This window comes from Prunus mume, linkage group LG8, assembly GCF_029339155.1.
Source record: "Prunus mume cultivar Tortuosa linkage group LG8, ASM2933915v1, whole genome shotgun sequence".
Classification (NCBI taxonomy): Eukaryota; Viridiplantae; Streptophyta; class Magnoliopsida; order Rosales; family Rosaceae; genus Prunus; species Prunus mume.
The window spans coordinates 13,457,275-13,470,193 of NC_142705.1; the positions used below are offsets into that span (position 1 = coordinate 13,457,275).

At 35.0% G+C, this 12,919-nt stretch overlaps 1 protein-coding gene and 1 long non-coding RNA gene across 2 annotated transcripts; both read left to right on the forward strand.

Moving 5' to 3' along the window:
* The first annotated feature begins 1,811 nt into the window (after positions 1 to 1,811).
* Positions 1,812 to 4,242, forward strand: LOC148914762 (uncharacterized). The gene is made up of 2 exons (XR_016122749.1): positions 1,812 to 2,929; positions 3,533 to 4,242. It is a non-coding gene; the product is annotated as an uncharacterized LOC148914762 (long non-coding RNA).
* Positions 4,243 to 6,313: 2,071 nt separating this feature from the next.
* Positions 6,314 to 9,506, forward strand: LOC103339470 (putative disease resistance protein RGA4). The gene has a single exon (XM_008242768.3). It carries the CDS (start codon positions 6,749 to 6,751, stop codon positions 9,254 to 9,256), a length of 2,508 nt encoding a protein of 835 aa, XP_008240990.2. The 5' UTR covers positions 6,314 to 6,748; the 3' UTR covers positions 9,257 to 9,506.
* Positions 9,507 to 12,919: the final 3,413 nt, after the last annotated feature.

A 12,919-nucleotide genomic window follows, 5' to 3' on the forward strand; every position in this document is an offset into this window, starting at 1 on the left:
TCTTTACAAACATACTCAAAATAAACCCAAAAATCAACAATTGTATATTTTTTAATTTAATTAATAAGATGAAATACCTTTACTACCCTTTTTAGCATTAAATTAGTTTTGGATCTCGTTTAAATTAGAATGCAGAGAACATAAAAATTCCCTCTCCTCCTTCAAACCCTCATCTCTCCTTTGTTATCTCCCTTCTTCCCTCTCTCTCCCTTCAAAGTAAACCAAACAATCTCAAAGCCATGGACCAACTCAAGACCAATGAAACTTTAAAACTATTCTATAGCCATGGTAGAAAAATCCTCCCTCGTCACACTGACGACAATCTCCATTACCTCGGTGACCTCATACGTGTTCTTGCTGCCAATGCCTCCATTTCCTTTGCAGGTTAGTTCCATTTGCTTCAATTTGTTATTTTCCTTTTGATTGTTGCTTAATTTACTTGAATTTCAACTCGATTTCAGTTTCATGTGGCTACTCTGTAGATTTGAGGTGTCAATTGCCAAACAAAGGTGTTCAGAACACCAACGTCGGTGGTGATTGCGAGAAGAAATAAGATGAAGACGATTTCTCTTTCACCTGCACCAACCCCAACAGATTGCCGATATATTCCAAAATGGCTAGATCTGTCCGGTGTTCGCGATTGTCAACCAGGATCTCCTGTTCTCTGATGCTGACGACGACTATTGTTCCAAAGCCAGAGTGGCTACTGCTTAGAGCAACTCCACCCATTTGCCCTTAGCCATGGAAAGGGGGGAGCTAGGACAGCCACTATTCACGTGAATAGTAGTTGCCCTTGCAAATAGTATTTTCCCTTTCCAACCGTTGCCATGGCAAAGGGCAATTACTATTCTTCTTCTTTTTTCACAACTTTTTTTACCACAATAATTAATTTGGATAATATTTTCGGATAAGATTTTCAGGTTCCTACGTGTCAATACTATTCATATCTCATAATCGGATAAAATTTTCAATTTCAAATTTCAGATTAAAAAAAAAGGCTGGTATTTATAGAAAAAAATTCATTAATTTTTGGGTATTTTTAAAAAAATTGTCCGAATTTTTTTCAGTATTTTATTGCAAAAAAATTGGCTGCCTTTGGATTGGAGGAAAAAATCATATCGGAGAGCCCAGACGACGCCACGTGGCAACAGGAAAAAAATCAAATCGGTTGGGCGTATCGGATCGCATCAGCGCTTAACCCTCATTTTGGACCTCGGGCTAAAGCCGGGCCAGCCCGAGTTGGTGGGTCCACACCTCCCGGGCCTGGGCTGTCCATCGAACAACTTCCCACCTTGGGCTAGGTTGTCCGCTGAAATCACTCTTAGTCTTCCTCTCTGTGGCCGCCATTGAAGAAGCTCTTATGAAACAACTGTTGTATCCTATGACACAATTTTATTTTATTTTGGTCGAATTGCCATTGGTACTTTGAGATGATATGAAACAATCAATTAATACTCATCTGTGGACTGAGCAATAACAAAATATTCTCTATCAAAACATGGCAACACTTTATGGGATGTTATTCAATCATAACATATTTTTATTAAGGAAAACCAAATTTGATCGCTTTTATCCTAAGCATACTTCTATCAAATTTTGAAACAACAAACAGCACAACATAGTCCAGGATCTCGAAACAAAATGTAAGATTGATTTATTAACATGGCATGCCTGAAACAATTTTAAATCAACATAGAACAAATATGCATGCTTCTCAATTTTATCTTGTTTAGACCTATAGATGCATATGACTGCTCTGATACCACATGTGAGTTCTATTTCACATGTAATCTATAAGCACTAACCTTGAGAAGCCATTAGAGCAAGCATAGCAACAGCAGCAAAACACACGAACTGGCCTTGGTCTTCCTCTCTCTATGCACTCTAAATCTCTCCTGTATGGGTAGGAATATGAGTTTGTTTTTCTGTGCATGAGAGTGGGACCGAAGCCTTAGTTTTATAGGTGAGAGCCTTGAGGTTCCTAGCCCATAAAGGAATCCTTAAAGCTTATCCTTATCGCCACATGAATCCATAGCCTAATATAATAGATATTCCACAAGTGAGATAGAGCTTCAACTCTACCAAACTTATCCGTGTATACCCAGCTTACATTTCCTAAATAGCTGTGAACTCAAATAGAGTTCTTACATTTCCTATATGTTTCTTACATCTTAACATGGAGAATATCTCAAGAACCCATTTACAGGAGCTTTTTGGTAGTTTTTCATCTCCTAAAGCAGGGGGTGATAGAATACAAGATGCAGATACGAGTGATGAAGAATACCAGATTTATGATCAAGATAGTGATAACAAATTCTCTGATGAAAATGATTGCTAACATCTCTATGGTTCGTCTAACTTCTCTCTTTCTTCTCTCTCTCTCTCTCTCTTCCATGTTGAAACTGCAGGTTGTGCAATATGGACATCATTTCACATGTACAAACAAGTTTTATGCTTTACTTTTCATGGCAGTAAATTGCTCATGGAAACTTGTCAAGAGGCCTTGCCTGCTATAACATGAAAGCTACACTAACTACCAATCATGGGAGTTCGACCATCAATATAGACCACAGCTTTAGGAGGTTCATCTTCTAGCCGGTTCATCTTCTAGTAGGAATCTCTTTTTTTGGTTACTTAGAAACCGAGCACACAGAAACAGAAGGAAATCACAGCTGATTTAGGCCAAAGAAAAAAGAGAGGATGCGAATTGTAGATAATATGAAACAAAAACAAAGCGCATGTCTAATTTGATAAGTTTTCAACTTGCAATTGTATTATTATTATTTTTTGGTACAAGCAGATCCAGTTTGATGCAAGAATTTTGTATCCAGTTTCCATTGCTGGTTTTTGTTCATTGTTTGGAACGTCAGCACTAAGAATTCATTTGTAGCAAACTGAAAAAGACATATTGAAATTGATTTTTGTTCAGGTTAGTTTCCTCCGTATCAGTCTATTTTACTTTTAGTTTGGTTTTGAATTCATCAAATGCAGTGTTGTTTTCCTTTCCTTTGCCAGTAAGTATATATGATCTTCTGCTTTCCACTATGTTGAAATTTTTTTTAAAAAGGGAGTCGAGCCCCTTATGTTTGAGTGAGACCACCATGTATATATGTATCCTTTGGCTTATCATTGTTCCATTAATTGTAGAGGAGTTTAGGAGAGGACATAGTGGATTTGACAGAATATCTTGAGATCAGAGGATTATTTTATCCTGTCTTTGAATTGTGATCTTTAACATTTCTAAACACACAAGTTTAAGTTGTAAATTGTTTTTGTAATGTGGTTTTTCATTTGTTCTTCTGTGTCAATATCGATTTCGAATTTTCCATTAGTTTTGCCATTCTTCCTTTTATGTGGATAAAAGAGATTTACACTACTTTCATTTGTTTATTTTCTACTTTCATTTGTTTATTTTCTCTGGATTTTCGTTTGGGTTTTCATTGTTTTGGATTTTCTTTTCTACCTTTTGTCTCTACAATTTGTTTGAGTTTTTATTACTTTTGGCCTAATCCAATTGTTTTGATGTCAACAGCAATGTGAAGGGTAACATTTGACGATGGGCAAAGGCTGAGGACAATGGATAGGCATGTAAAATAGCAGTTTTTCTTTGAGAAAGCTAATACTTTAATTTCACCCAGTAAGTCTAACATCCTTATAGCGTGTTTGGAAATTGTTTTAGCATGTATGTTTTCAAAGAGATATGAGGTTGCAGGAAATTGTAGATAATTTCACCCAGTAAGTCTAACATCCTTATAGTGTGTTTGGAAATTGTTTTAGCATGTCTGTTTTCAAAGAGATATGAGGTTGCAGGAAATTGTAGATAATTTCACCCAGTATGTCTGATTTAACAATGCATTTGTATGCTCTGTTCTGTTTTTAGTGCTCTAGTCTTATCAAGCTCATAAAGGAACTCTTAAGTTAGTCAAAATGTTTTTCTGTATTGTGTTACAAATGAACTTTTCCTCCATAAGCTTATGCTTGTACAAGATGGTGCATATAAGATCCATTTGACCAAGATGACTTAGAACACTACTCCAAGATGACAGCTGAATGTGGAGAACAAGTACAAATTGTGGAAGATACAACAACTTTAGGTTAATGCTTTGGATATGGTATTTTGTAATTATAGGTTATAATGTTATAGATATGGTATTTTGTATGGATATAGTAGGAATCAAGATTGGTAAACAATGTAATTACAATTGAATCTTTAAGTTTTATGAAATAAATAAATTTTTAGTATATATATTGTTCAGAAAGCATTATGATTGTTTTTCTAGTTCAAATCGTTGTAGAGAACTGTTGACAACTAAATAATAATAAAAAGCTAAAATGAAATCAGTACATCATTTTTACAGATAATAAACGGCGGTTTTTTGGAACAAAACCGTCGTCTTTAGATTTAATAGACATCTTTGGATATAATAAAGGACAGTTTTATTAGACAAACGGTCGTCTTTACATTAAATAGACGACGGTTCGTTCAGAAAAATTGTCGTCTTTACATATAATAGGCGACCGTTTTTTGAAAAAACTGTCGTCTTTACATCTAATAGACAACCGTTTTTTGGAAAAACTGTCGTCTTTACATCTAATAGACGACGGTTCTTTCGAAAACCGTCGTCTTTACTTATAATAGACGACGGTTAATTACCGTAGTAGTTTGACATTTAAAAAGATGGCAGTCGATTTAACGGCGGTTTGAAAAAGAAAAAGACGATGGTGTTTCCCCGTCATCTATTTCAATTTTTGTAGTAGTGTGACTTTGGAAGAAGGCTCTACTGCTTTATAGGAAAATACTCTCCAGTAATCCGCATGTCCTCATATTTGAAACAATCTTTGGTCAAAGTCCCACTTTGATCAAAGGGTATCACTCATTTCAACATTTATTTAATTTTTTTGACAGTTCTTTTTCTCAGCTCAAGTGTTACATTCAAAGATCATAGTATTTTCAAATGGCATAAACATTATAAGATAAATTATTCTACATTTTTCTTTCAAACATTTGACATTTCTACAAAACTCCAAACATAAGAGTGCTCATTAATTAAAGACAAAGTGGGAGACAAATAAAGAAACCCTAATCCTATGATCATTCCTTTTTTAAATTTAAAAATAATAATAATAAAAAATTCCTCCAGCAAAGCATCATCCACAGAGCAAAAGACCAAGTCTCATGCTGGCCAAAAAAGGTTCAATTCTTTTGACCAAACCAAATCCTTTTTGACCTAAAATCAGATATAAATACAACAACCGGGAAATATCTCACGTTTCTCACGTTTGGTAATGCTTTGGGAAAGTAACTGGGAAATATCATTTTATTTCCTTTTCCATGTTTGTTTTGAGTAGGAATAGAAAACAAAGTTTGTATAAATTTTCAATTATACCCATATTAAATCAAATAAAAAAAGAATGCATTTAATGATATATTGTAATTCTAAATTGTTAATGGGGATAAAATGGTCATAAAAATATGTATTTAATGTTAGCTCATTTTCCCAAACTTTTCCATGAGGTGGAAAAACAAAACCCAAGTTAAGAGGATGACTTCAGTTTCTCTACTTTCCCATGACAACGATTTTCCATACCTAAACTTACCAAACATGGGAAAGCAATTGATTTCTTATTCCCAAGTCTCATTTCCCATGAACCAAACGGAGTCATAGGGTAATAGAACATACAATTTCCAATAAAGTAAGTGTAAGTGGACAAAAAGAGAGTGGAAATATCAACTCCCATTAATAGTGAAGTGAAAAAGAAAATAAAAGAGAAGGTGAAAATAAAGATGCTTCATTATTGTCTACCTTTCCTGGAATGGGTATGCCAAAGTAAGCATTCCACGTCAGTATCCCCAACCAATTAACTCCTAACAGCTATCAGCCACTTTTGACACTTAATTTTTTTTCTTTTTCACGCCTGCTCCGTCTTCCGTGTTCTTCTCTGCAACTCAAATCCCTCTTCTTCTCTCTCCCTCTCTTCTCTCTCATCTTACTAGCTCTGATATCAGCCACCTCAACATTTATTTCGATTTATGCTATTCTTTGAATTCTAATAATTGGCTAGATTATGCTATTCTTTGAATTTCTTCTGATATATATTACCCAACTTCATCTTTCTGAAATTTTTTGATAAAAATTGATTGGTTTGCATTATTAATGATAAAATTTGATTTTTTTATATATAAAATTAGTATTAGAAATACTGTGTTAAAGTTGCAAGGGAAAAGAGGGAGAAATGACAGGGAGAGATGGGAGAGAGAAAGAGAGTTGGTGAGAAGGGGGAGAGATGAGAGAGGAGGGATTTGAGTTGTAGGTAGGGAGGAACACTGACAACGGAGCATGCGTGAAAAAAAGAAAAAAGAAACTTAAGTGTCTGAAGTAATTGAAAGCTGTCCGAAGTTAATGGTATTGACGTGGAATGCTTACTTTGGCATACGGTCTGCTCCAGGAAAGTTTTTCTCAGCTAAGGCAGACTAGTCAGACTTCGGAGATAGGATTTGTGCGATGGATGACCCCTAACTAGTCTTTGTAATAACAAAGCTGGTCTTCCCTTGACTAGATTCCTAATCACTGTACCGGCCCACCAGTGTTGACTAAGTCAATGTGAAAGCAAGTAATTAAGTTTCTATTTGAATACGTCGTGCGGATTGGGTTATTTGAAGACGTCGTTCCTAACCACAATCATCTTCATCTTAATCTTATATCCCAATTCCCTTGTATTGTTTGTATTCACTCTCCCAACAAAAACCATGGCTGATCTTGCCTTTCTATTGGCAACCAGACTCATTGAAAAGCTCGGGTCTATTGTTTCTGATGAAATTTCCTTGGCATGGGGCGTTAAAGCTGATCTGCAAAAACTTGAGCAGACAATGTCCATTATCAAAGATGTTCTCTTGGATGCTGAACAGAAGCAAGCTCATAACCAGCAGCTATGCAGTTGGCTACAGCAGCTTAAACATGTGTTTCTTGATGCCGAGGATTTGTTGGATGAGTTCGAGTGTGAAACTTTGCGGAGGCAAGTGGTGGAAACATTTCATCCCACAACCGGAAAGGTACGCCGTTTCTTCTCTCATTCTAATCCAATGGCATTCCGTTCGAGAGTAGGTCATCAAATCAAGGAGATTAAGGAGAGGTTAGATGAGCTCAAGTCCATTAGGGCTATATTTGATTCTCTCACTAGAACTGATCATCATGAGACAGTGAATATGACCCACTCCTTCGTTCGTGCTTCAAAGGTTATTGGTAGAGAGTCTGATAAGAAACAAATTGTAAGTCTTTTGATGCAACAAGGTGATGATGATCAAAGTGGGAATGGGAATGTCTCTGTTATTCCTATTGTGGGGATTGGAGGTTTAGGGAAGACCACACTTGCCAAGTTGGTGTACGATGATGAAAAGGTGGTTGGGCATTTCGAATTGAAGATGTGGGCATATGTTTCTTCTGTGGACTTTGAACTTGCTAGATTGACAAGATTGATTCTTGGTTCTGCATTAGATACAGAGATCAGCGATAAGTTGACTCTGGATCAGTTGCAAGCAAAGCTACGTCATGCTTTAAAGGATAAGAAATTTCTGCTTGTCTTGGATGATGTTTGGAATGATGATCCTATCAAATGGAGTGAGTTGAGAGATCTAGTGATAGATGGGGCCAAGTCAGGAAGTAAGATTTTAGTGACGACAAGAAATACATCCGTTGCTAAGATGATGGGTACCATTTCAACAAACATTAATTTGGAATTTCTTTCCTTTGAGGATTGTTTGTCTTTGTTTGTAGAATGTGCTTTTAAAGAGGGATGTGATAAACAATACCCGAGCCTCTTTAAAATGGGAAAAGATATTGTCAAAAAGTGTGGAGGGGTTCCATTGGTGGTGAAAACTTTAGGGAGTCAACTATACTCAAAGACTGATGAACATGAATGGAAAATGGTGAGAGATTCTGAGATATGGGAATTGAAACAAGAAGATGATGGTCACATTTTACCTGCTTTGAGATTGAGTTATACCCAATTGCCTCCTCATTTGAGACAATGTCTTGCTTACTGTTCCCATCTTCGAAAGGATACAATTAGATTTAGTAGTTTAAATTTGATCAGATATTGGATGGCACATGGAATCCTTTATCAATCTCATGATTATGGGAATACGGAGTTGGAAAACATCGGAGAGCAATATTTTAAGGATTTATGGGCGAGATCCTTCTTTCAAAATGTTGTTGATCATGGTATTTGCTTCACATTTGATATGCATGATCTTATCCATGATCTTGTACAATCAGTTGCAAAAGATGAGTGTTTTACAGTGAAGTCTGTAGACACCAAAGGCATATATAAAAATGTTAGACATTTGACATTTTTGAAAGCTGGCCAAAATGTTTCAACCACCTTGCAAAAGTTGAACAAAGTGCGGACTGTAACCGCAGACAGAATAGACATTGATGAATCCTTCCTGTGCACTTGCTTTTCAAGATTCAAGTATTTGCGAGTGCTGCTGTTATGGACAGTATCATTAGAAGTGTTGCCAAGTTCCATTGGTTCCTTGAAACATTTGAGATATCTGGTCTTGTTTTATAATGAAGCAATAACAAAACTCCCCAATGCAATTTGCAGGTTGCAGAGCTTGCAAACTCTAAATCTTGTTGGATGTGTGAATCTTGAAGAGTTGCCTAGAGATATAAGCAAATTGATCAACCTCACAACACTTGGATTTACCACAAAACAAACTAGTTTTACAAAGAATGGGGTGGGATGCTTGAAATCACTTCAGTTTCTTACTATTCACCTATGTAGTAATTTAACCTCTTTGCCGCGTGAAACGAGCTATCTTACTACATTACGTGCTCTGTGTATATGCAAATGTGAACAACTGGATTTGGAGAACAAAAACTATCAAGGAACTCCATTGAGGCTCCAAAATTTGCATATTATAGATGTACCACGGATGGTGGCACTGCCCAAATGGTTTCAAGGAGCTGCTAACACCCTTCAACTCCTGTGTATTGGCAACTGTGAAAATTTGGAGGCATTACCTGAGTGGTTGGCAAGTTTCACATCACTCACAAAGTTGATCCTTGCTTCATGTCATAAATTGTCGTCTCTGCCGAAGGGGATGTGTTCTCTTACCTCCTTAAGAGAACTTGAGATTCAAAATTGTCCTGAATTAGAAAGAAGATGCCAACGCGACATTGGAGAAGATTGGCCCAAGATTTCTCATGTGCCACATGTTTCCTTTCACTTAGTTGATTCATTTCTCGATATATAATATATGAGAACAAGGTGGGTCCTCTCATGTGTTTGTTTTATACTAATTCCTAGTTTCTTACTTCAGTGTCGCAGTATTTCTTTCTTTCTCTTTGTTTGTTTATTTTGTTGTGTCTGTTAGAGTTTGTAGAGGATGATAAATACACTGCAACTCTGCAAGACTCTATCATCAATCCAAGTCAGTATTCTGTAATTTATTCTGATGTTGTATTGATTTGATAATATATATAAAGTATATTTTGATCTGTTTATTATTCTGTTATTTGGTTTTATACTGATTGTTCTCCAACATTATCTGGATTGTGTTTTATTTAGTTTGGATTGTGTCATGCTTGATCTATTTTATTTTATTTTTTTCAAGTTGTAGAGTGGATGACCAAAAATAAAACAATTGTCTTTGTAAATAAGGAATTTTACTCTCATCATGAAGGAATTCTTAAAAAAAGGTCATGCAACTACAGTGGAGAATTATGCAAGCCACGGAAGTTGAGAGCCAGATCCTCATACTAAAATTTTCATTTTTCAATTTTTTTTAACCATTCTTTCTCATTCACCAATTACATCACCACATACATTGCACTTCAATTCCAAAATTTGCATATGGGACCTCTTGACTTGGAACTGGCTGGTCAAATCTTGTATTCCCCCATTGACCTAGTTCGAGTCTCGGTACATCTAACTAGTGGCACATCCATGAATTTTTCTTGTTGGGGGCAAAATGTGGAATGGCAAAGCATTTAGTTTGAAGAGAAAGATAATAAATTTCTAGAACCCACGCTAAAAGAATTGTATAGACATATGAAATGAAACTAAATTTATATAATTAGAGATATCTACCAATAGCTTTGTCCCTTTTAGATCCATCACTTATTTTTGTCAACAGATTGCCCCCTTCTTATTTACCCATAGCCCAAAACCTTTATAACAAAATTCCTCGTAGCCCTATCCTCATAATTGTTCACGCCCTATGTTTTGGGTCATACTAAAGTTACCAGACGATATTGGCTGCCTAAAAGTCAGGATGCGTATATATATAATGGCATGTTTACTAATTGAATTAGGAGGAATTGAATTGAGGATGAGTTGGATTGAGGAGAATTAGATTTCGGATTCCTATTGAAGTTGTTTACTAAATCATATGGATTGATGGGAGTTAGATTCCGAATCCCTATTGAAGTTGTTAAATAAATCATATGGAATTGGAGTAGGAGTTGTACTAATTACTAAAATGACCTTCTTATTGGGTTAGATGGCAAATTTGAAATTTTTAAAATTGTGTGAGGATTTAATGGGTAAAAATGATGAATTTCTAATGGGTTAGTTCTCTAGGAATTAGAATATCACCTCCCACCCAAGAATTGTATTCCTCCAAAATCAGGAATTCAATTCCTAATTTTGTGTGGACCCTACTTATTTTTTAATTCATTGATGTGAAGTAAACACATGAATCATCTATAGGTGGAATTCAATTCTTGATTATTAAACACACAATAAATGTCATGTTAACTGTTTTTAAATTTGAGTAGGAGAAGCGGACCTCGATTAAGCTAGTTGGCTATTGCAATGAGCTTGCCTCCTTGCGCCCAAATTTGAATCTCTCTTTTCGTAGAGTAAATTCATACATAATTATATATATATACATAATTATTTTTACAATACAAGCGATAATCTAAACTGTTTGGGAAGGGGGGCATAACACACACACACACACAATCAAGACATCATGGAGATCAAACCTAAGACCACTGGTCTACAAGTTAAGGCTATTTTTTACTTAGCCAGACCTCGTTGGTGAGTAGATTAATTTTTTAAACGATTGTATTATAAAAAATTAAAATAAAAGAGATTTGTGGATGGGAATTAGGCTTAAGAATATGAGTGACAGAGTGGAATTGGAAAATATATGAATGAAATGGAGGTGGCGAAAGAGAAAGAGAAAAGGACATTTGTGCCCTAAAAAGGTGAGACAATCCATGATACAAGGGTCATGATGCATGTCTAGTAAAAGGAGAGCCCAATCTCAATCAATAGGAGATTGCACAGTGAAATACCATTTGCTTTTCCAGTCCTTTTTTATTTGGGAGATTCACTGTTATACCCAATATAGGAGCCAAAATTATAAAATAATTAAAAAAAACCATATATGAAATGGACTTTAGAAACACATCCAAAATCCATTTACAATATAACAAAAAGGCTTTTTACGTCTTTTAAATTACAAAACTGCCATTGATTTCTTAAAACAAACCCAATCCCAAAACCTCATAAAAAAACCCAAAACACTCAATAGGACATCAAAGTAATTTAATAATCAAAATTAAACTAACTAGGGCCACTTGTCTTTTTTGTGTTTTTTTTATATAAATTAAATGACGTAGGATTTATCTATATTATTAATGCTAAGAATAGGTATATGACTAAACATCTCCTTTTAATTTCTTTCTTTGTGGTCATACTCAAGGTCTTAAATATCGATAGTTTCGGAAATATCGGTGGTTCAAAAACGCGGAAATATCGATGAAAATATCGGGAAAATATCGATATCGATAAAAATTGGATAAAAACCATGGAAATTATGATAAATACATGGAAATTTTTAATGAAACTTTAGAAGAAGTTTATTTAGTCAATCATCTATTATTTTGACACAAAAAATTGGAAGGAAATGCATTGCATAGTGAGTTTGTGTGATTTAAGTTGATTATATTGCTACCTGACAAACTCTGTGACTTAAAAAATTTGAAGTAATTAATGAAAGAGAATTAAACACCCTTCAGAAAATTTGAAGATGTAAACCAATTTGATTTTTCATGAAAATTAGGCACTTTACCATGCTTAAAAAATAATAGTGAAGATTGAAAATTAACTAAGAACATAAATAAATTTATCCAATGAAGAATTAAATAGCAAATAATGAAAATGATTATAGAGATTTAAGTAATTAAGCAACAATTGAAGGAGAATTTAGTAATGTAAGTACTTATAATGAATAATAAAATAATTAATAACATTAAATGGATTAAATAAAAAAGAAATAAATTATATTAAGTAATTAAGTCACATTTCACACTTCCCAAATGTTTTCACGTTTCCCTACCTCCCTCTTCCACTTCCCAAGGCTTTGTTTTTTTTCCGTTTTTTTGTCTAACTTCCCAAGGTTGCAAATAGATACACGCAACCTTCTCTCTCTCTTTTGGGCATTTACCCATCTCTCCCTTTTTATTTTATTTATTTATTCCTCTCTCTGTCTCCCTTTCTTCTTCTATCTCTCCGTCTCTCTCTCTCTTCTTCCTCTTCCCTCTTCTCTCTCCTCCATCACAATCCTCCATGCCTTTTTTTTTCCTCTTCTTCCCTTCTCTCTCTCGCTCTCCTATATCTGCTTTTTTTCTTTCTTTCTTCTTCTATCTCTCCGTCTCTTTCCCTGCTTCCTCTTCCATTTTCTCTCTCACTTCATCACAATCTAAAACAACAAAACATAAAACCCACTCCATAATTGTTTTTGATTGATGAGTGTTTGTTCGATCCGAGCTCAAGTCTTATGCTTCTGGATCGGATTTTGAAATATTTACAGAAAAGAGCGCCTTTTCTGTTCTTTTCGAAATCATAATCTTATTTGTTGATGATAATTGTTTTTGATTGCTGAGTGTTTGTTCGATCCGAGCTC